General features: G+C 42.6%; 1 protein-coding gene across 11 annotated transcripts in view; it reads left to right on the top strand.

Annotated features, from left to right (window-relative positions):
- Positions 1-24,526, top strand: part of SYCP2L (synaptonemal complex protein 2 like) — a 70,614-nt gene that overhangs the window by 27,775 nt on the left and 18,313 nt on the right. For 10 of the 11 annotated variants that reach the window (XR_015152559.1, XR_015152558.1, XR_015152561.1 and 7 more), the window contains 11 exons: positions 1,761-1,851; positions 2,341-2,438; positions 3,515-3,572; positions 3,672-3,753; positions 9,084-9,132; positions 10,151-10,301; positions 11,078-11,127; positions 13,798-13,927; positions 15,001-15,074; positions 15,228-15,297; positions 23,114-23,215. Coding sequence is in view for 3 of the 11 variants with exons in the window: in XM_086370326.1 (XP_086226452.1) it covers positions 1,761-1,851; positions 2,341-2,438; positions 3,515-3,572; positions 3,672-3,753; positions 9,084-9,132; positions 10,151-10,301; positions 11,078-11,127; positions 13,798-13,927; positions 15,001-15,074; positions 15,228-15,297; positions 23,114-23,215 (955 nt within the window). In the remaining 8 variants the exon portion in view is untranslated. The remainder of the gene's footprint in view (positions 1-1,760; positions 1,852-2,340; positions 2,439-3,514; positions 3,573-3,671; positions 3,754-9,083; positions 9,133-10,150; positions 10,302-11,077; positions 11,128-13,797; positions 13,928-15,000; positions 15,075-15,227; positions 15,298-23,113; positions 23,216-24,526) is intronic. The other variant, XR_015152565.1, reaches the window with a different exon arrangement.

The following is a 24,526-nucleotide window of genomic DNA, read 5'->3' as shown; positions in this document are numbered from 1 at the left end:
GGTTTTATAAATTGAAATATAATCGACATAAAACATTTGTTTCAGGTATAAATCATAACAATTCCATTTTGTATATATTGTGAAATAATTGCCATTATGAGACTAGTTGATAGTCATCACCATTATTAGAAATTTTTTCTTCTTGTGAAAACTTTTACTCTCTTAGCAACTTCAAATATGCAGTATAGTATTAACTATAGTCACGATGCTGTACGTTAAATCCCCTTGACATACTCATTTTATAACAGGAAGTTTGTACCTTTCGACGCCCTTCACTCGTTTCTTTTACCCTCAACCCCCTCCTCTGGAATCACCAATCTGCTGTTTGTATCTGTGAGCTTATTTTTGTTGTTGTCATTTTCAAGATTGCACATACAAGTGAGACCACACGGAATCTGTCTTTCTCTGTCTGACTTACCTCAGTTTGCATAAGGCCCTCAGAGTCCGTCCGTATTGTTGCAAATGGCAGATTTGCTTCTTTTTAATGGCTGTGTAATATTCTATGTCAAAGTACATATGTGACTCCAGAGAAATATTTGTCAGGTTTGTTTATATTTTCAAAGAAATAGCTCTTAGTTTTGTTGATCTTTTCTGGTTTTTTTTTTTTTTTTTTGCCTCTACTTCATTTATCTCCATTCTTTTTTTCTTCGTTCTACTAACTGGGTTCATTTATTTTCGTTTTCTAGTTCCTTCAAGTGTAAAGATATGTTGTTTATTTGAGATCTTTCTTCTTTATTTTTTGATGTGGGCATTTATCACTATAATTTCCCTCTTAGAACTGCTTTTGCTGCATAAGTTTGGTATGTTTTATTTCCATTTGCCAAAAGGTATTTTTAAGTGCTCTTTTGCTTTCTTCATTGACCCATTGGTTTTTCAGAAGTGTGTCATTTAGTCACCACATATTCATGAATTTCCCTGTTTTTCTCTTGTAATTGATTTCTGGTTTCACATCAGTGTGGTCAGTAAGGATGCTTAATATGATTTCAGTCTTAAATTTATTAAGACTTGTTTTGTGGCCTAATATATAAGTGTTTCCTGGATTCTATGTGTGTTGAAAGAATGTGTATTCTGTTGCTTTTGGGTAGAATGTTATGTGTATGTCAAGTCCATCTGATCTAACATTAATTTAAGGCTGATGTCTTCACGTTAATTTTCCATCTAAATGATGTATCCATTGATGTAAGTGGGATATTAAAGTCCCTTGTGTGTGCTCAGTCACTCAGTCATGTCCGACTCTTTGCAGCCCCATGTTCTGTAGCTCTCCAGGCTCCTCTGCCCATGGAATTTGCCAGGCAAGAATACTGGAGTGGGTAGCCATTCCCTTCTCCAGGGGATCTTCCTGACCCAGGGATGGAACCCACGTCTCTTGCATCTCCTGCCTTGGCAGGTGTATTCTTTACCCCTAGCTCTACCTGGGAAGCCCCCATTTAAAGTCCCTTACTATTATCATAGCTTCCTTGGTGGCTCAGATGGTAAAGCATCTGCCTGCAATGTGGGAGGCCCGGGTTCGATCCCTGGGTTGGGAAGATCTCCTGGAGAAGGAAACAGCAACCCACTCCAGTACTCTTGCCTGGAGAATCCCACGGACGGAGGAGCCTGGTCGGCTACAGTCCATGGGGTTGCAAAGAGTCAGACACGACTGAGCAACTTCACTTTCACTATTATCATATTGCTGTCTATTTCTCTCTATACCTGTTAATGTTAAATTTATAAAAGAATTACTGCTTTTAAAAACCATGTGGTTTTGGTGTGCATTTCAGGTGATGCCTGACCAGACAAAAATCTCGGCCGTTTTTGGTGAATTAGAGAAAGAAGACACTGAGATTCCTAGCAGCCACAAAATAGAGACAGGTATATTGGGAAACAGCAAAATTTCTTACCTGGATTCCCCGTAGAAGCAGTGATAACATGTTACTTGAAAGCAGTTACTGAAAACCTGTGGTCATATAAGAGTAATTAATGTGTTACACCTTTGAAGAAAAAAGTTGCAAATTAAACCTTGAATTATTTTGTCCACCTGATACAGTCTCTTTGGGAGTCAGTTGGAAATGACAAAGGAGAAATAATGATGGGGTGGCTGGAGGCAAATGCTAGGGGTATGTAGGGGCCTGTCTGCCCACAAAGCTGGCCCTGCACAGGTGAAATATTTCTTATGAGTTAGACCCAAAGCCCAAGGTGCCTCTAGATTTTTGGTGTTTGAGGCAGGTCCCAATTACCAGCTCTTACCAGAAGATGGCGCTGTACCAGCAGTGTGGATCCCATGACGAGCATTTGCAGGATGTATGCAGCATTTTGTATGGTTATTACCATTTTTTATTGCTCTTTTCTTCATGCGTACAGACCAAGAAAAGGACTCTACCAAGCCGGCAGAGTTAACCAGGGCTGAAGATGACCACCACCTGATAACTCTCCCCTTAAATAACCAGTCTGAGCCTGCTGTAAGTACAAGGACCTGAGGGCAGGATTCTGAACCGTGTCCACTGGGGTGCTGGCAGGTGGAAGCTGACTCTCCCGGCTGGTTCTCCAGTTTCTCCTGCCCAGGCATGGCTTTTTTTGACGATCCCCTCCTCTAAATTAGGTTCATCAGTTGTACTTATTTTTGCTTGCCTTTCCCTCAACTTGGGTTTCCAGTGGAATGTGTGACTTGGCTGGCTTTGCCTCATTCCCTCATTTGGGATTTGGAGACTGAGCTTGTGAGAAGCAGCATCATTTCTGGAATCAGACCTGGCATTTAGTTACTGACTGTGGGAACTTGAGGAAATGACATAACATCCCTGGGACTGAGGCTTCTCATCTATAGAACAAAGCTGGTTTGGGCTTCCTGGTGGCTCAGTGATAAAGAATCCACCTGCCAATGCAGGAGATGCAGGTTCAATTATTGGACCTGGAAGATCCCCTGGAGAAGGAAATGGCAACCCACTCTGGTATTCTCGCCTGGAGAATCCCATGGACAGAGGAGCCTGGCAGGCTGCAGTCCATGGGGTCATAAAGAGTTGGATATGACTTAAGTGACTAGAGAAAACAAACAATACCTGCTTTATAGTGTGGCCCTCTTGGGACTAAAAACAGAATATATGTAAAGCACCTAACACAAGGCTTGGCATGTATTGATGTTCAGTCCATTTTCTTATGTTTGATCACATGGACAGACTGTAGAGAAGTGTGATGATAGTGTCATATTTTTTAAACAAATATACACCAAAGATTATTTCTACAGATAGACTGTCTTTTGGGGAACTTGAACAGTTATGATGCTGTTGACATTTTTGTAAGTCTTCCTTCGATGTCTCCCTTAGTGACTATGAGACACTCTTGATTATCTCGGATGTGGTAAACCTTCTCCTGTGGGTGGGTATCTTTTTTTTTTAATAGCCAGTAGTCACTTGGAACCAAATTTAATGAAGAAAGAGCCTGATATCTTAGTACTCAAATGCTTTTCTTTGGAGGTATAGAATGATTCCAAAAAGTCTCAAAGGCACCCTAATTAAGCAGATGTTTATGCATTTTCCTGCAGCAAACAAATACAGCTGATAATTCACCCAAAAAGTCAAAACTGGATGATACACAAAAAGGTCAGATTTTTTTTTTTCTATCATAGGACTTGAATGGTATATTTCAATGTATACTTCAGATGCTTAACAATTTTTGTTTTCCATTTTTATGCTTGGAAGTTACTTCAGAACATGAGTATTCTGTAGATTTACAAGAATCATCAGCAACAATTCAGTTTCCTACTTTAAACGATGCATCCAGGTAAGTGATTTTCAGAAGTCATAAACCACGCGAAATCTCTCAGTCGTGTCTGACTCTGCAACCCCGTGAACTGCAGCCAGCAGGGTCCTCTGTCCATGGGATTTTCCAGGTAGAAATATTGGAGTGGGTTGCCATTTCCTTCTTCAGGGTATCTTCCCAACCCAGGGATCGAACTCTGAGCCTCCTGCATCACGGGCAGATGCTTTACCATCTGAGCCACCAGGGAAGCCCATAAACCACGTAGATTGTTGTTAATGTGACTCGTTAATTGCAATTTGACCATTTGGGTTTTCCCCTTTCCTGCATCTGGCCTTGCCCCACACAAGGAGAGAGCGTTATGTGCAGTTTTCTGTGAATAATTTCAGCAGGGCTGGAGTGTTCTCTTGTCCTGTGGATCTCTACCCCTTTCAAGGATCACAGCCTTATCGTGGCCACAGGGCCTGCATAACTCAATGAAGCTATGAGCCATGCTCTACAGGGCCCCCCAAGACAGATGGGTCGTGGTGGAGAGTTCTGACAAAGCACTGGGGGAGGAAACTGTAGCCCCAGTGTTATCTTTGGTGACGTAGTTTTCCCTAGCAGAACACTGGATACTCCGAGACAGAAAATGAGTATCACTTGGCAATAATTTATTTGCCACTTTTCTCTGTAGGCCTCTGAAGAATGGGCCATGCATGTGATTTTTTTTTTTTTACAGCTTTGTTGAGATACAATTGAAATAACATGTACCTATGTAAAGTATACAATTTGAGTTTTGACATTTGTCTGCACCCAGGAGCCATCACCACAATCAAGATAAGGACCATGTCCATCATTTCCAAGAATTTCTTCCTGCCCCTTGGAAATCCCTCCCTCTTTCTCCATGCCCACCCCCACCCTTGGCAATCAGTGATCTGCTTTGTCACTATAGATGAGTTTGTAGTTTTAAAAATCTTACTTAAGTGGAATCAAACTGGACGCACTCTTTTTTTTTTTTCTTTCCTAGCATCTTTCATTCCTTGTAATTATTGGGATTGGCCAGGAAGTTTGGTTTTCTCATCACTTATAGAAAAATCTGAACAAACTTTTTGGCCAACCTAGTATTTTGAGATTCTTCACGTTGTATCAGCAGTTCATTCCTTTATGTTATGAGTGGTATGGAGAATAGTGGATCTATTGTACGGATATACCACAACTTGTCTATCCATTCTCCTGTTGATGGACATTTGAATTTCCAGTATTTTCGTTGTTACAAGTAAAGCCCTTTAGGCTTCATGTATAAGTCTCTGTGTGGAGGTGGAGGTGGTTTAGCTGCTAAGTCACATCCGACTCTTTGCAGCTGCATGGACTGTAGCCCACCAGCCTCCTCTGTCCATGGGATTCTCCAGGCAAGAATACTGGAGTGGTTTTTCATTTCCTGTCCAGGAGATCTTCCTGACCCAGGAATCTTGCATTCCTGGTCCCCAGTCTCCTGCATTGCAGGCAGATTCTTTACCACTGTGCCACCTGGGAAACTCCTCTGTATAGAGATTATGTTTTCTTTTCTCTGGGGTGAATATATAGGAGTGGGATAGCTGGATCATAGTTGGTGTATCTTTCACTTCTTAAAACCTGCCAAGATGTTTTCCAGTGTCTTTAGAGCATTCTATGTTAGCACCAACAGTCTTTGAGGGTTCTGGTTGCTAGACTTTCTCATTAGTAGGTTCAGTAATATAATTTCACTAATGGATGAACTAATGAATGAATGAACAGATCCAGTACTGATGTGGGCTGCTGCTTCTTTCTACCAGACACAGTCCCACAAAGGATCCTCAGTGAGTGATAATTTCCTTTATTTACTTCATTAGTTTTTATATATTGTTATGGCTCTACCTCCCAAACACCATTCTTCTTCTTTGAATTATTAGATATCTTTCTGTGTTGTGTATCTGTGTCAGCATTTATTATTTGGGGGCTTTAAGGGTTTACCATTTATATATAATTGTAAATTACATGTGTAATTTACATATGTAAATTCCAAGTTGTAAATTACACATGTAATTCACATATGTAAATCCCCAAGTTGTAAATTACGTATGCAGCTCTAGGACCTGCATTTGTGCTCAGTCATGTCCGATTCTTTGCAACCCCATGGACTGTAGCCCGCCAGGCTCCTCTGTCCATGGGATTCTCCAGGCACGAATACTGGTGTGGGTTGCTGTTTCCTGCTCCAGGAGATCTTCCCGATCCAGGGATCGGACCGGTGTCTCCTACATTGCAGGCGGATGCTTTACCAATGAACAGCTCTATTTCTCCTTTAATAATGTTAGTTTTTACTAACATTTTTACTAATGTTTTCACTAACATTAATAAAGTACTCTTTGTCACGCTGTGAAATCTGTTCCTGTCTGACCTTAAAAAATGAAAGTTCGAAGCCTACAGCCTGTCAGGCTGTCCAGGAACTAAAAAGGAGTGTTTTTGTATCATCGCTGAAGCTAGCCATTTCCTGGGCAGAGGTCTCTTTCAATTAGAAGAGAGCAGAGACCTACACCACCACTCTGCTTCCTTCTCGTCATACTTTCTTGTCCAGGCATCCAGTGTTTCGTCATTTCAGATCCGTAGAGGAATCCAGGTTTCTTCCGGCTTTACTTCTTCCTCTCACGCCCACTGCAGCAGGAGTGGGAGCTGGAGCCTGGTTTGGAAGTGTGCTGGGCTCAGGCGACCCAGCAACCTTCTTCTGGGGCTCTGTTCCTCCCAGAAACCTGCTGCCCTTCTCTGTGCCTGTCTGATCCTCCATTCAGCATGTGAGAACTCCCCAGCCCTGCTTGAATCCGAGAATCCTTTGTCTCCTTCTGGGAAGCGTGGAACATTGTTGCTGCTGCTCCAAGAAGTCTAGATTTGTCTTTGGGAAGGGGCTGCTCACTTGTCATCCTGCAGAATATGTCCACGTAGAGCAGAGGGTAGGTCTTTGTCTTCCGGAGGGTACTAATTCCCCAAGAACGTCTAGCAAAACCACCACAGACTCTGAGCTAAGGTTTCTAGACTGGAGTAATCTGTTCATCGCTGGGTCTCTGTTTCTCTGTCTGTAAACGAGTACCTCAATTAAAAGGGACATTCAGATGCCTTTATGGCAAAGAAATCTTGGGTACTGCTCAGAGCTTTTTAGCTCTTTTGTGTTGAAATAAGTAAAACAGCACGTACAACTGCTTTTACATTCAGACTGAAACCACAGAATGCAATTCAGGGCTCAGAAGAGCGTAGGTTTTTCTGTCTCAATGCATAAAGAACTCAATGAGAAGCAGAGTGTCAGGTAAGGAAAGAGTTTATTAGTTCTTGCCTGGAAAATTCCCTGGATAGAGGGCTACAGTCTGTGGGGTCCCAAAGAGTCAGAAACGGCCGAGCACGCTCTTGCTAAAAAGGTGCGAGTTGCAGGCAGGTGAGAGGGCTTTGAGCGCTTCACAAGTTACATTTTTATAATTAAAGGAACAGCAGGGAGAAGACCACCATTTTCCTTATTTTTGAGTTAAGCTTCCATCATCGGCTCCTCCTCCATGTCAGGCTGGGAAGTTTTCTTGTCTCTGCATGGTCAAACTGGGACCATCATGGCACTATTCAAATCAGCAGAAGAATGGTTATGTATGCTAGACTATGGTAAAGCATGTCAGGTATCAGTATAATGGGGCTTCCCAGGTGACTCAGTAAAGAATCAATGCAGAAGACGTGGGTTCGATCCCTGGGTCAGGAAGATCCCCGTGGAAAAGGAGATGGCAACCCATTCCAGTATTCTCACCTGGAGAATTCCATGGACGGAGGAGCCTGGCAGCTACAGTCCACGGGGTCGCCAAGAGTTGGACACAACTTAGTGACTAGACAACAGCAATCGGTATGATGAGGGGTTTCCACTTTGGAGTGTCACCTTTCCCCTCTATTTTTGTTTTTAATGTATGCAGAGGAGCATGTCCTAGGAATCATTAACCTAGTGACCTCAACCGGCAGGATGCAAACATCATTGACTTGATGTGTATTTCTGTTGTTAGTTTCATTGTTAAGCAAGCCTGCTTTGCTTCATGATTTTCCATTTGCTTTCTGGGGTGATCATTAACTTACATTGGTCTCCCAAAGTTCCTTCAAGTTCCCCGTCTACCTATAGTCTCCAAGTGAGATTTTATTTATTTATTTATTTTCTAATTTTATTTTATTTTTAAACTTTACATAATTGTATTAGTTTTGCCAAATATCAAAATGAATCCGCCACAGGTATACATGTGTTCCCCATCCTGAACCCTCCTCCCTCCTCCCTCCCCATACCATTCCTCTGGGTCGTCCCAGTGCGCTAGCCCCAAGCATCCAGTATCGTGCATCGAACCTGGACTGGCAACAAGTGGGATTTTAAACTAGCTCTTTGATTATCCTATTCTATCCCTTTTCAGACTACACACACATGCACAATAACATTTAGTATAGGGCTGACTTTTTAAAAAATGGTGATAAAATAGACATCATGTAAAGTTTGCCATCTTCACATTGTGAGTGTATGTTCCGTGGCAGTAAGTGCACTCACATTGTTGTATGTACAGTCGTCACCTCCGCCCATCTCCCGAGCATTTTCCATCTTCCCCGCCTGAAATGCTGTCCCCACTAAACAACTCCCCAATTTAACAAAATTGAAAGATACAAGAGACCTAGAAGGACACACCAAGTGGTAAAGTACTTGTGACTATGAATCACTTTGTTTTTTCGCTCCTTGTGTTTTTTGGTTTCCTATTATGCATGTGTTAACTTTTAAGACATAAATGTTATTTTAAAACCTTAAAAAAAGATTAGTATACAAAAATCAAATTTCTTTCTGTATGCTAGCAAATAGATAATAGCAAACCATGTTATCTGAGAAGGGGTTAATATCCAAAAAATATAAGGAATGCCTACATTCAATAGCCAAAAAAAAAAATCATCTGATTAAAAAAGGAGGGGAAAGGCTTTCAACAGACATTTCTGCAAAGGAGATATACAAATGGTCAAGACGTGTGTGAGAAGATGCTTGACGTCACTGATCCCCAGAAAGGCTTTTGTAGCGCCCAGCCGGGTCTAAGACACAACCGGGTAGGAAGCGCTGCTGCCTTGCCCTTTTTTGTCCTGCCATCCTCGGCTTTATGTGCCTCACGGAGATGGGCTCAACATAGGTTTTGTTTTAAATAGCGAATTGTTGGCAGGCAGAAGATGTATGGAAATGGATGGCAAGACAAGAAGTTTGTCACGGAATAGGGCACTTTTGGTGCGCTGGGCTCACAGTAGGCAAAGGGCACATGGCAGAAAAAAGAAGGGCGAAGGTGTTGCTGCCACACTTCCGTTAATTCAATATATTTTGCTTTCAGGAAAGATTCTGCTTTCGAGGATAATAGAAAGCAAGAAACACGGATGTCGGTAATGGGATCACTTTGATTGTTTTGGGCAGTCCTTCCCATTTTAGTTATTTGCATACCATCTTCAAACTTTGCCTTGGCTCTGCGTCTTTATGTTTCTCAGTTAAATTTATCTTAAGGTCTTTTTAAAAGGAAGTATTTCACTTTCAAGTGGAAAATCAGCATTAATTCTAACAACTAGTTGGTAAAGCCCCCAAGTAAGTACAAGGAGAATAGCAAAGTTTTATCGAATTGTGATACTTCTCCTTGTATTCGGCTTTGAGCCAAACGTCTGTCCTTGCTTTGTCAAAAAAGACACATGTATACTTAAGGCTGATTGATGTTGTTGTGTGGCAGAAACCAACACCATATTGTAAAGCAATTATCCTCCAAATTAAAAGTAAATTTAACAGAAGATTATGAAGTAAAAGAGAAGTGTTAAAGACTTTCTAGCAGCTGAGATTTCCTCTGAATAGAATCAGAAGTGTTAATGAATTGAAAAGAAATGTTTTGTTCTAAGTCAATGATGTTGCTCTGTTCCTACATGTCCGCTTCCATCTCTGCTGCTCTTCTTGTGGGAAGCAGAGTGCTTTAAGTCTATCGTCAGTGCACTAAAAAAGAAATCTGTATGTGAACAATAAATGAGATTTTTGTTCCTAAAATTGAGATCATGGATTCCAAACAAGCAAAGTTCCTTCTGGCTTTCTTTTAGCTGTGGTTCTCAGTCCTATGGGCTAGCATTTTGAAGTTGGTGATAGCATGTAATCAGGTGCATCAGCTTTTGGAAAGTTACCTACCATCTCTACAATTATGATTAGAGGGGATTTTGTTATCTTTTACAACAGCAGCTGTCTAAGGATATAATCATCTTCTTTTTCTCCCTTCTCTGTACTTCTGTGCCCTTTTATTGTGTAAGACAGCCCAGTCTTCTCAAGGAGTTACTTCTCTTTTGCCTAACTTCATAGTCATGTGTTTAATTGTACATAAATGCTACTGGCATCCTTTCAGCAGCTCTCATGTATCACCTGTGTTTGTAAAAGTTTGATTATAGGAAACACCTTTTCTCGGAGAGTAATCAAGATTCAAGTAGTAGCGGCAGTGAGCTGTCTTGGGCCGGTAACCGAAAAAGGAAATCCTTGAAGTCGTATACTAGTAGGAAAAAGACAAGAACCGGAAGAAGCAGCCTAAGAAGTAAGTCTGATATGTGTTTTCTTTCCAGTCACTTTTCAAGTGAATCAGTAGGTGTTACTTTTGCGGGATGTGATGAGAAAGGGTATCAACAAGATGTATGATCACGTGATCCTGCTACCGTTACACGGGAAAGGGAAAATGTTCGTATGTGAAACAGTACTAAAGAATATGGAATTGACCAATAATTGTGAAATATGAACTACAGATAAATGGAGTAAAGAGTTCAGGTAAGAGGAGTTTGATGTAAGCTGACCTAAGCTGAAATCTTCAGAAAAAGCTTCAAGGAAGGCTAGGTGGGACCTCAGCTAATCCTTGGGAAAAGAATAGGATTTGAAGAAGTATGGAGAAGAGGAAGTATTCTGGTTAGGTAAAGCTAGAAGAACATGGGCCGGTCCCTGGGCAAGATGGCAGCTCAAAGGAGAAGAGGGTGGGAGAGGACGAGATGGTAGGGTGGCATCACCGACTCAATGGACACGACTTTGAGGAAACTCCGAGAGATAGTGAAGGACAGGGAAGCCTAGCGTGCTACAGTCCGTGGGGTCGCAAAGAGTCGGACACGACTTGGCGACTGAACAACAACAGCAAGAACGTGGGAAGAGCGTTCAGAAACAGTATCTGGAGCAAAGAATTCCTGCTGGCCAGAGAAGAACAAAGCTTAATAATTAGAGAGTTAGACATTTCAGCAAGCTGTGGGAAGTGGGGATTGCTTCTAGAGAGTATTTTGTGTTTCTCGTAAGTAAACGTATCCACTGGGCTCTCCTTTCCTTTCCTTCTAGTCTTGCCTCTTTTTCCTCCCAGTAGTGGCAGTGACCTTGAGAAAGATCAAGTGAGTAAATTTTTTCTGTGCTGCATGTGCCCTTTATGGGGTAAGTTTGAAACAAGTTGATCTGTTTAGGTTTGAACTACGTTTATTTAAAAAAAAAAAACTCCTTTCTGGAAGAGAAAAATAACAAACCAGTGGTTTACTAGTATGTAAACCACTTTCAGTAGAAACTTCAAGGAGTTCCACACATTTAATATGAATCTTGGGCAAAGATTTAGTATCTTTTTTTTTTTTTGGTTGAAAATTTATTGAAAGATGTTTATTACAAAGAATGCTTGAAATCTGGGCTATTCTGATTTCCTACAAATATGTGCTCTTTTGAATTTGTATTTTAAACTTCTTGATTTAATTTTTCTCTTAGTTTTCAGTTTGTGGACATGTTATTCACATAGATTTTAATTATTTAAATCTTTATGTTGCCAGAGGTTGAAATACCTTCAGGCTTACATAAATATTGAATAAACCCTGAAGGTTTCTTAAATCCCTTCAGTTATACTTGTTTTATAGGAAAGCAGTTAAGAACATGGACATGAGTGTCCTCCAGACCAATTCCAAGATTAATTTACCATGTTTTTAGCGGAATTACCTCTCTTAGCAGTTGGCTTTTGGCCTTGTATGTGTGTATATGATTATATTTTATATAATATATCATGTATATAAATATATATCATATATTATATGTGTATGATTATATATCACATTATATACCATATATAAAACATATACATATATACACATTTAATCTTGTATATATGTAACACATATTTTATGTGTGTGTGTGTATATGCAGACACAAAAACACACACACTGTAGAATTAGTGCAAAGTGTTCAAGAATTTTCTAGTTTCACTTTTCACTTTCACTGCTGCTGCTGCTAAGTCACTTCAGTCGTGTCCGACTCTGCGCAACCCCATAGACGGCAGCCCACCAGGCTCCCCCATCCCTGGGATTCTCCAGGCAAGAACACTGGAGTGGGTTGCCATATAACATATAATCATGTATATATGAAATATATTTTATATATGATATATAATGTGATACATAATCACGTGTATATAATATGTATATTATATATAATTTGTACATATATATAGAATACATACACTTCTGTATAAATGTGCATATACACATGAAAACACAGACACACTAAAGAATATAGTGTGAAGTGTTTAAGGATTTTCTACAGCAGTGCTGGGATTCTGAGGACATCAACAGCACCCTGCTCACCTGTACGAAAATATAATGTGTTTAGTGCCCTAATGGGATCTGGCCGTGGCGCTAGAGGTAAAGAACCCGCCTGCCAATGCAGGAGCCGTGAGTTTGACCCCTGGATTGGGAAGATCCCCTGGAGAAGGAAATGGCGACCCACTCCAGTATTCTCGCCTGGGAAATCCCGTGGACAGAGGAGCCTGGCGGGCTGCAGTCCCTGGGGTCACATAGAGTCGGACACGACCGTAGCGACTTGGCACAGCACAGCGCTCTAATCATAGCTTGTTACTGCCCTCCCCCTACCAGCCTTCTTCCATCTGCCCAGGGGGACTCTTATGTTCTGCAACGACAGGGAGTGTTTATAGCTCAAACTATAAGCCAGAGCAAGTACCTAAATATTTGTTGAGGAGTTCAACCTGAGATAAGGAGTTATCGGTTAGAAATAGACCACAGAAGGGCTTCCCTGGTGGTGCAGTGCTTAAGACTTGGCTCCAGGGCAACGCGTGCAGGTCTGATCCCTGGTTGAGGAGCTAGGATCCCATATGTTTCTGAGCCAAAAAACCAAAACATAAAACAGAAGCACTATGTAACAAATTCAATAAAGACTTAAAAAAATAGTCCACATCAAAAAATCTTAAAAAAAAAAAAAAGAAATAGGCACAAAGAACAGTTTTTAACAATATACAGCTTTAAAAAAACTAGGTACCAAAAAACCTCCAAGCTTTAAGAATCCACAGATTTAAGATATGCAGCTGCCAGGAAGTCTGTGGTGATTCTCAGTGAGGGCATTGCTGTCTTTATAGAGACATTGGTAGCTGACACTGACGTCTCTGTGCTGGAGTTTAAGAAAAGAACTTAAAGCAGGGGTTGGCAAACCTTTTCTGTGGAGGGTCAAGCAGTATGGGGCGGGTGGTTTCTATGCAACTGTTCAACTCTGCCATTGTAGCATGCAGGCACCCACACGTGCAATACCCAAGTGCACGGATGTGTTGTGTTCCAATGAAACTTTGTTTACGAAAACTTCATTCCCATTGAGCTGGAGAGCTGTAGTTTGTTGACTCCTGGCTTAGAGCAGTGGTTCTCAGACTTTGGTGATCATCAGAATGACCAGAATGGTCACCAGAAATGCAGATCGCTGCGTCCTGTCCCCAGAGTTTTGATTGAGTGTGTTGTCAGTGGGGCTTAAGAATATGCATTTCCATCAGGTTCTCAGGTGCTGCTGAGGCTGTGGTCTGGGACCACACTTTGAGAACTTAGAGTCAGCTTTGAGTTAGTTTATTGATTCATGACCTAATGTGCTTCTAGCCCTGGGATCTTATGGTCTTACTGTTTCTTTTTTCAAATGGATCATGTCCAATTCTTAAACATTTTTAAAAAGGAAATTGGAAGTGTCTTGGAATGTTTTGATAACTTGCTTTGAGTGATTGTGACTGTTAGCACTTTGTAAAAAGTACTATGTTTTAGGTTAAAATTCTAACACCCTTACGGAAAGATTCCTCCAGGCAAAATAATGTCACACCTCCCAAAATTTCTGGAACCGAATTTCAAAGTAGTTCTGCCTTTTTAACTCCTGAAGATTCTGCCCAGAAAACAGGTATGTGATTTTCTGTTGATTTACATAGAAAAAAATATATTTTGAAAATGGTAGTTTAAAAAAGCAAAATATGTTTCTCTTGATATCTGTTGAAGAAAGTGTGAAGGTATGATTGATTAATCTTCTCTTTCTTGTCCTGATTAACAAAAGACAGAGGACTTTGTGTTTTAATTTCGTTTAACATTTGAGATCACCTTGTGTGTAAGAATTGCTGGTGTTCATCTGCTTTTAAAATAGCAACAAATGCAAATGGTGGTTGATTGCAGGGTTTGGTAAACTTTTTCTGTAGAGGAACAGGTAGTATTTATTTTTTGCTTTTTTGGCCCCTAGAGTTTCTGTTGCAACTATTCAACTCTGTGTTCATAGTCCCAAATCAGTCGCAGACAAGATGTAAACTAATGGCTGTATCTGTGTTTCCATAAAACTTTATTTATAAAACCAAGTGACAGATGGGATTTGACCTGAGGGGCCAGGGTGTGCTAACCCTTGACTTATAAGGTTTATCTCAGCCCCCACTGTATTTTATTGAAACAATTCACATCTTTTAAATTGGTGAGAGTCAGGATATTGTTTCTTCACCTTTATCATTCTACAGCTTAGCACATTGGCAGGCACTTAGCAGGCACGAGTGCCAGCCTCTTAATTTGGCTGCCACTGGAAGAAAAGAAGTGGGGAAAGAAAAATAGCAGAGAGGGAAACACAGCATTAGAGAGTGAGGGGAACAAAGGAACAGATCTGAGAGAGGCAAGAGAACTACCGCGGTGAGATGATAGAGCTCTCGCCATGTATTTGGGGCCACATGGGCAGCCACAAAAGATGCTGGCCTAGTGGAGGTAACTGGCTATTCATTTTATCCGCAAACTTGTAAACCTTGTACCCATGTATACTTTGAAAGATACAAAATGTTTTTTGGTTTGAGTTTTTTTCTTTTTTTTTTTTTTTAATAACTGTATCCCTTACAGGGGGCAGGGTATGTTGAAATTTAATTTATAGATTGATAGTGAAATGTCATTTCCTCATTTGCTTCTTAGCATGTTTATTCTCTTATAACTATTTATTCTTCCAATACTCAGAACTTCACAGCCCCAGCCCACTGAGCGATCTCTCTTCGCTGGAGCACTCAGATGTTGAAGAAAATGAATCGAAGGTACTATTTAATTGTTGGTTATTTATCTGTTTTCCAGAATTGATATTATACTTAATATACTGGCTTATTCCTTCTTGAGGGATGATGTAATACCGCATATTGCTTATTTTGACATAAATGCATGTATTTCTGACCACCTCTTTTTTTTTTAAGACTGTGGCCCCAGAGTCATTGATGAAAAGTACTACTTTCAAACATAAACTGCAGAACGTGGAGGACAGAGGTGAGAGAATTCTAAACTTTTTTATTTTGCAGAATTAAGCAAAATTAATCTGATTTTGGCTGACAGGGCTGTTATTCAAACTGAGGCAGATATAATCACTATACAGAGCGACAGTTGCCAGACCTTGGAGAGGGCAGTGCCGTCTGCTGCCCTGCCCCGAGTGGTAAGCCGGCACGGGAGGAGCAGGGGTTTCACTCGCGAAACAGGAAGGTCTGTGTCAGGAAGCGCGTGGCCTGGGATCCGGGTCCCGTCACCCAGCCCACCTCCTCTCTGCCCCCCGGGGTGGTACTGAAATCCCGCTCTATTGTAGCATTGCTGGTTTCTCCCTTCCAATCTGTTCACGTTTGCGTAACATGGGTGCCGCGATACTGGGTGCACGTATATTTACAGTGTGTTACCTTCTTTTTATGAATTGATCCATTTGTCATTGTGTAATGGCCCTCTTTTCTCGTTACATTTTTAAACCTAAAGTCCATTTTTCTGATAATCTATAGTAGATACATAAAAGATAAAGAAAAGGAAATCAAAACATACCGCTGTAGAAAATGGACCGCAAAAGCAAAGAGCAAGAGAGGGACTACAAAAGAGCCAGAAAGCGAGTAATACAAAGGTGTTAGTAAGTCCTTAAAAATCAATGACTACTTTAAGTGTAAGTAGATTAAACTGTCCAATCAAACGATGGAGAGTGGCTTCATGGATAAAAATAACAAGACCCAGCTATATGCTGTCTACAGAGACTCAGCTCAGCTTTAAGGATGCACAAAGGCTCAAAGTAAAAGAACGGAAAAAGGTATTCTATGCAAGTGGACAGGGCTCCCCTGGTAGCTTAGTTGGTAAAGAATCCACCTGCAATGCAGGAGAGCCAGGTTCGATCCCTGGGCAGGGAAGATCCCCTGAAGAAGGAAATGGCAACTCACTCCAGTATACTTGCCTGGAGAATCCCATGGACAGAGGAGCCTGGTGGGCTACAGGGGGTCACAAAGAGTTACACACAACTTAGGAACTGAACCATGAGGAATTTTTTTCCACTGCTTTTTAAATTCTGTGGGTGTGTGTGATTTTAGACAGTTTTATTATAGTGTGTCTTATAGAAGATCTTTGTGAGGGAATCTTTGGGGAGTTTATGAGCTTCCTGAACTGGGATGTCCAGATTTCTCCCCAGATTTTGGAAGTTCTCAGCCATTGTTATTTTCTTAAATTTTATTTATTATTTTTGGCTGTACCTGGGTCTTCGTTGCTGCCTGGGCTTTTCCGTAGTTGCGGTGAGCAGGGGTTACTCTCTGTTGCAGTACATCGGCTTCTTACTGTGGTGGCTTCTCTTGCTGTGATGCATAGGCTTTCATGGTTGCTGCACGTGGGCTAATACTTGTGGTCTCCAGGCTCTAGAGCACAGGCTCAGTAGTTGTAGCGCATGGGCTTGGTTGCTGTGCAGCATGTAGAATCTTCCCAGACCAGGGATCGAACCCACGTCTCCTGCATTGGCAGGCAGACTCTTTACCAACTGAGCCACCCGAAAAGCCTGCCATTATTTTCTTAAGTAGCTTTCTGCTCCTTTTCCCTTTTTTCTCCTTCTGGGGCTCCAGAAAAGTATCGATTGTTTCCTTTTTTAAAAAATTGGGTTATCATTGACAGGTAGCATGTTAATTTCAAGTGCACGACATAATCATTTGCTATTCATGCATGTTGTAAAATGATCACAATGAATGTTGTTAACATCTGTCCCCACAGATAGTGAGTCTTTTTCTTGTGATGAGAACCTTTAAGGTCTACTTTCTCAGAAACTTTCAAATAAAGTCTTAACTGTAGTCACCGTGCTGCCTGTATATTTCATTCCCAGGACTTAACTTGTTTTGTCACCGGAAGTTTGTACCTTTGAGTGCTCCTATAGCTAACCGAGCTTCCTTAGAGCAGCTGTTTTGCATTCTTTTTTAGGCAAATTGCAGAGCTCCATTTTTTTTTTTTTTTTTTTTTGTGGAGGTCAGTCGCTGTATTTTTTTCTTTTTTTTTTTAAAGTTGCACAGTCACATCTGACTCTTTGTGACCCCATGGACTATACATGCCATGGAATTCTCCAGGCCAGCATACTGTATAATTGTTGTGTTTTTTGGACAGGTCGCGTTTCCTTGAGTTTCATGTTCCTTGAAGTTTTGTGTTGCTGTCTTCATATTTAGTCTATACTGATTGGCTTCAAGAGAGAAATGTGTTTTGTCTCCTAGGGATCCTGAAGCCTTCCCAGGCCTTTTCTAGGGATGTTCCTGCTCCACGCTTTTCTTTCTCCAGGGAACCTCTGCAGACTGCGTTTTCTCTGCAACCTGCACAGCCAGGCCGGGTGCTGGCAGCCTCTGGTCGCTTCCCCTGGGGCTAGGGGGTGCTCATGCTCAGTGCTTCCTGCCGAATAGGCCTGGCGTCTTATGAATGCTCACAGTCAGTGAGCTTTGTTGTTGCTTAATCGCTCAGTTGTGTCTGACTCTTTGCGACCCCGTGGACTGTAGCCCACCAGGCTCCTCTGTCCTGTGGGATTTCCCAGGCAGGAATCCTGGTGTGCTCTTGGGAGTGTGCAAAATGAGCCAGCCCCAGGGTGGGCTTGTGCATGGGCGAGCCGTCCAGATTGTTTGTGGTGTCCGTGGACCAGCTGCAGGGTTATCCCGTAGGTCATGCGTGCCCAGCAGCTCTTGAGAAAGCCTCCTTATGGGGCACCTGAGGCAGGTAGCAGGATCTGCGTCCCTTCGATGCTCCCTGAGAACCCTGGATGCTGTTCTCCAAGCCCCTCCTCACCCCAGGCCATGTAGTGTACCTCAGGATTCTGGCTGGAGCAAGAAAGAAATTGTCTTCTTCGCCTGGGGTAACTGAGCACTCACCCAGATGCTCTCGCCTTCCCCCAAGGGAGAAAGCTTGCAAGCTCAGAGGGTTTCTCTCGGTGCTGAGCTGGGCTGCCCTGAGCACGCGCTGATGTGGCTCAAGTGATGGTCCTTGTTATCCTCTTGGATGCGTCCAGTTGGATATTTTTCCTTGTCCAACAATGTGTCAGGTCTTCACACTGGATGCTCAGACTTCCACAAAGCCCCTTTGTCAGGTGATTTTCAAAAAACGGTGTCCTTTGGGGAAGTTCAGTTCAGTCGCTCAGTCGTGTCCGACTCCTTGCGACCCCGTGAATCGCAGCACGCCAGGCCTCCCTGTCCATCACCAACTCCTGGAGTTCACTCAAACTCATGTCCATCAAGTCGGTGATGCCATCCAGCCATCTCACCCTCTGTCATCCCCTTCTCCTCCTGCCCCCAATCCCTCCCAGCATCAGAGTCTTTTCCAATGAGTCAACTCTTCCCATGAGGTGGCCAAAATACTGGAGTTTCAGCTTTAGCATCAGTCCTTCCAAAGAAATCCCAGGGCTGATCTCCTTCAGAATGGACTGGTTGGATCTCCTTGCAGTCCAAGGGACTCTCAAGAGTCTTCTCCAACACCACAGTTCAAAAGCATCAATTCTTCGGCACTCAGCTTTCTTCACAGTCCAACTCTCACATCCATACATGACCACTGGATAAACCATAGCCTTGACTAGATGGACCTTTGTTGGCAAAGTAATGTCTCTGCTTTTCAATATGCTATCTAGGTTGGTCATAACTTTCCTTCCAAGGAGTAAGTGTCTTTTAATTTCATGGCTGCAATCACCATCTGCAGTGATTTTGGAGCCCCCAAAATAAAGTCTGACACTGTTTCCACTGTTTCCCCATCTATTGCCAGGAAGTGATGGGACCAGATGCCATGATCTTCATTTTCTGAATTTTGAGCCTTAAGCCAACTTTTTCACTCTCCTCTTTCACTTTCATCAAGAGGCTTTTTAGTTCCTCTTCACTTTCTGCCCTAAAGGTGGTGTTAATCTGCATATCTGAGGTTATTGATATTTCTCTCGGCAGTCTTGATTCCAGCTTGTGCTTCCTCCAGCCCAGCGTTTCTCATGATGTATTCTGCATGTAAGTTAAATAAGCAGGGTGACAATATACAGCCTTGACATACTCCTTTTCCTATTTGGAACCAGTCTGTTGTTCCATGTCCAGTTCTAACTGTTGCTTCCTGACCTGCATACAAATTACTCAAGAGGCAGATCAGGTGGTCTGGTATTCCCATCTCTTTCAGAATTGTCCACAGTTTCTTGTGATCCACACAGTCAAAGGCTTTGGCATAGTTAATAAAGCAGACATAGATGTTTTTCTGGAACTCCCTTGCTTTTTCCATGATCCAGCGGATGTTGGCAATTTGATCTCTGGTTCTTCTGCCTTTTCTAAATCCAGCTTGAACATCTGGAAGTTCACGGTTCACATATTGCTGAAGCCTTGCTTGGAGAATTTTGAGCATTACTTTACTAGCATGTGAGATGAGTGCAATTGTGAGGTAATTTGAGCATTCTTTGGCATTGCCTTTCTTTGGGATTGGAATGAAAACTGATCTTTTCCAGTCCTGTGGCCACTGCTGTGTTTTCCAAATTTGCTGGCATATTGAGTGCAGCACCTTCACAGCATCATCTTTCAGGATTTGAAATAGCTCAACTGGAATTCCATCACCTCGACTAGCTTTGTTCGTAGTGATGCTTTCTAACGCCCACTTGACTTCACATTCCAGGATGTCTGGCTCTAGGTGAGTGATCACCATCATGATTATCTGGGTCGTGAAGCTTTTTTTTGTACAGTTCTTCTGTGTATTCCTGCCACCTCTTCTTAATTTCTTCTGCTTCTGTTAGGTCCATACCATTTCTGTCCTTTATCGAGCCCATCTTTGCATGAAATGTTCCCTTGGTATCTCCTGTTTGGCTCTTTTGCTCATGGGCTGTTGTTTTAATGTTTTCTCTGGAATTTTGGATGTGCTGGGCTCCCAGAGCTGTGAGCAGACAGGATGACTGATTACTCATGATTTTGCATTTTGCCCTCATCGTGTACCTTCTTTGAAAGGGGCTTCCCAGGTGGCTCAGTAGTGAAGAAACTGCCTGTAATGCAGGAGACCCGAGTTTGATCTCTGAGTCAGGAAGATCCCCTGGAGAAGCAAATAGCAACCCACTCCAGTATTCTTACCTGGAAAATCCCATGGATGGAGGAGCCTGACAGGCTACAGTCCTTGAGGTCGCAAAGAGTCACACGTGACTTAATGACTAAACAGCAACAACACCACTTAGAAAGAAGAATAAGAAAGTTAGAAAGAAGAATAAGAAAGTTAGAAAGAAGAATAAGAAAGTTAGAAAGAAGAATAAGAAAGTTAGAAAGAAGAATAAGAAACTTAGAAAGTGAATAAGAAACTTAGAACATGCTGTCATGTAGTGACGAACCTCTGCAGAATTCTGTGTTTGAATAATTATCCATACATACTCAGAAATCAGTATTTATTATTAGTTGGTTTGTGTGCATGCTCTCAGTCGTGTCTGACTCTTTGCGACCCCATGAACTGTAGCCCACCAGGTTCCTCTGTCCATGGGATTCTCCAGGCAAGAACACTGCAGTGGGTTGTCACGCCCTCCTCCAGGGGATCTTCCCAACCCAGAAATCAAACCCACAGCTCTTGAGTCTCCTGCATTGGCAATCGAAATGCATTAGTCCAGACAAAATATTTTTCAGTGGTCTCCATCAGGCTGATAAATTCAACAGTAAAGATTGTCTTTAACTTTCAGATTCTTAGCATAGTACACATTGGTAGAATAAACAGAGGAACTGACATTAGGAAAGTACCTCCATAGGAAGGGTATTTCGATAAAAAAAGACTTTTCTTGTCGTAGTGAAGGCTCTTGACCTTTATCATTTATAGCCACACGGTGTCACTTCAGAGTAAGATTTTCTTTTAATGCCTCAACTTGGGAGAACTTGGGTATTCATGCACTAAAAACTGTTTTCATCGGAAATATGAGTGAGTAAATGCAATATGGACACCAGATTATTCACTACATACAACCTGTGCCTAAAATAAGTTCAGAAGCTCCTCAGATTGCAAAAGCCCTCAGCTTTCACAGCGATGAAGACACCTGTGTCCGAAAGCAAGTGGACACTCCTTTAGCAGCCACCAAGAGAACCAGCATTCATTCGAGATCACCTTAGTTTCGGCCACGGTGTGTTTACTGACTGTGTTTGTTTTTTAAGTGCTGCATGTACATAGTTTTAGCCCCTTTATGAGAATGTCCAAAGGTCCTGGTTCAAAGAGGCATGCAGTTGCCATGGAAACAAAGCTGAGTCAGCTGCATCACTTAGGACCTGCATGCTTTAAGGAGTGCGCTGGTTTCCCTAGAGGAACTTGTTCTCTCTGGAGAGCCGCTCCTCTATTTCAGGTAAAGTAATTTACAGGATTGCCCCTTCCAAAGGGTTTTCTGTGCCAGATTATTTCCATGTCGCTGAAGTGGGCCCTCTGGGATGATCCCCATATAGTAGGTTCACAAATTCCAAGCAGCTTGTTCAGGGAACCATCACATTGTTTATACAGGGTTCCTGGATTCCTCTCTCCATTGGAGGTAGCTATTATATTGTCTATGCCAGTAGATGCTTTGTTTTTCCACAGGTGGGGCATGAACATTCAAGGCCATGCTTTGAGCTATTGCTACAAATGTCGGGGTGGGGGGGGGGGGGGCGGGGGGGAAACCAGAAGAGGCAAAAGAGGCAGAAAGGAGAGAAATGTAAAGAAACATAGTAGTTGTTCATGGGTGCCTAACTGGGGCTAGCTAGAATTCTTTCTAAGTGGTTTCTTTGGGTCTTGACCGGGGTGTAGGCACCATGTGAGATTTAAGCCTGAGTGCCATTTGTTTAGAGGCTGGAAGAGGACTGGGCTGTGTCTGGATTCTTCCCTGGATTTAAAAAATCATTTAGCCTTGAAACAGTGCAGTGCAGTTTAGTTCAGTCGCTCAGTTCTGTCCGACTCTTTGCGACCCCATGAATCACAGCATACCAGGCCTCCCTGTCCATCACCAACTCCTGGAGTTCACTCAAACTCATGTCCATTGAGTTGGTGATGCCATCCAACCATCTCATCCTCTGTCGTCCCCTTCTCCTCCTGCCCCTAATCCCTCCCAGCATGAGAGTCTTTTCCAGACTCCCTAGCAAATACCCATCTGACTCGATAGACATGCGTTTGAGCAAGCTCCGGGAGCTGATGATGGACAGGGAAGCCTGGTGTGCTGTAATTCATGGGGTCGCAAAGAGTCAGACCCGACTGAGCGACTGAACTGAACTGATACTTTTCAAATAAAGGAACACACCTGAATCTTAGAGCAGTGAAAAGAGATAGTTGCACCTCTCCAGGTTGAGAGTATTGCTTATGCTTTTCACTTTTTTTTAAAAAAAGAGAAGCTGGTTGTGAGCTCTTTCAGGTTCCGAGTGAAAATGTGATCACTCACACTGGTGAGGCCCTCCTTCGTGAGACAGTCCTCAGTCCGGTGCTGAGGCTCCACGTCACCAGCAGGTGGTGCCCTCCTTGAGCTGATCCGATCAGCTTCCAAGGGCCAGGCGGCCTGGAAACCTTGCTACCTTGCCCCTTTAGCCGGGAGCCCTGGTTGATGCCAACCATTACTGCTTTCCATTTGAGCCAGCCCGTATCCTGGAAAGGAGAGTGCTCCTGCATGTCACTGAGCTCATCGAAGGATGCTCGGGTCCTCTTTCAGGCAACAGCACACCTCGTGCTTTGAGACGTGCCCTTAGTCAACGTGCCAAATGATAAGCAATTTGTAACAAGGCAGGAACACGTTTCACTTGCCGCTCATCATGGCTAGATATTCACTGGCGAAAAAAGAGCAAGATAAATCTGGGAACAAGGAGACGTGTGTGTGTGATTATCAGTGTGTTCCGCTTGCCTTCAGACAGAGCTGACCGTCACGGTGCTAAGTGGAAACAGCCATGGCTGGAAGACGGTGGTGAACCAGGGGCCCTTTCCTTGGTGGCAGAAGAAGCTGAGTTGGCAGGTAACGCTGGGCACCCAGATGTTTCAGATGTGTGAGCACTTAGAGTCCCAATGTGAACTACAAGGCAGCTAGAGTTTTAAGATCATAGTGGCTGCAGGAGCCAAAAAACGAAGTGCTTTGTCTTCAGACATAAGTAAATCGTTGCACACACTGTAGATAAGAGCAAGCACTGTCTCCTCCTGGCATTTTGATTTCTGCCTCTTAAGTCTTTGTGGCAATTTCCAGGCCCCAAGTGTTCTTAAACTTACAGGTATCTGCTTTAGTATAGCCAAATGTTTGTGTTAGAAATATCCACTCCACAGATGAAGGAGAATGATCTGAAGTGTCTGCGTACATGGGGTTGGCCTTCTGGATGAGCAACACGCCTATCCTTTGAGACCAAAGGCTCTAAGAAGGCAAATTTGGAGGCCCCCAGGTACTCGAAGTGGGTGGTGAGAGCCGGGCAGCCCTGCGTTCTGACCCTGGAGCTGTCAGTGTGAGTTCGCACCAGTTGTGTGATCTGTGTGAAAAGTGACATGAACAGTACCGGCTTCACTTGGATTTTCTGAGAATTAAATGAGTTGGTCCACACAGTGCCAGACCCTTCGTGAGCCCTTGTAAAGCCTCTTGGTACCCAGAAGCTGTTAAACGCCAGTCCCTAGAATGTCTTACCCATTACATTATCCTAGAGATCTCTAACAACACCTCAGCCTGCTTCTTAGACATACTCTGATTTAAGGTGCAGACAGTTGCTCTGGTTTTAAAAAAGGCAGAGGAACCAGAGATCAAATTGCCAGCATCTGCTGGATCATGGAAAAAGCAAGAGAGTTCCAGAAAAACATCTATTTCTGCTTTATTGACTATGCCAAAGCCTTTGACTGTGTGGATCACAAGAAACTGTGGACAATTCTGAAAGAGATGGGAATACCAGACCACCTGACTTGCCTCTTGAGAAACCTATATGCAGGTCAGGAAGCAATAGTTAGAACTGGACATGGAACAACAGACTGGTTCCAAATAGGAAAAGGAGTACGTCAAGGCTGTATATTGTCATCCTGCTTATTTAACTTATATGCACAATACATCATGAGAAATGCTGGACTGGAAGAAACACAAGCTGGAATCAAGACTGCCGGGAGAAATATCAATAACCTCAGATATGCAGATGACACCACCCTTATGGCAGAAAGTGAAGAGGAACTAAAAAGCCTCTTGATGAAAGTGAAAGTGGAGAGTGAAAAAGTTGGCTTAAGGCTCAACATTCAGAAAATGAAGATCATGGCATCCGGTCCCATCACTTCATGGGAAATAGATGGGGAAACAGTGGAAACA

This window comes from Bos grunniens, chromosome 23, assembly GCF_055505025.1.
Source record: "Bos grunniens cultivar Pamir isolate PY7600 chromosome 23, Bosgru_T2T1.0, whole genome shotgun sequence".
Classification (NCBI taxonomy): Eukaryota; Metazoa; Chordata; class Mammalia; order Artiodactyla; family Bovidae; genus Bos; species Bos grunniens.
Note: the sequence above shows the minus strand (reverse complement) of the source record. Positions and strands in the feature narration are given on the sequence as shown.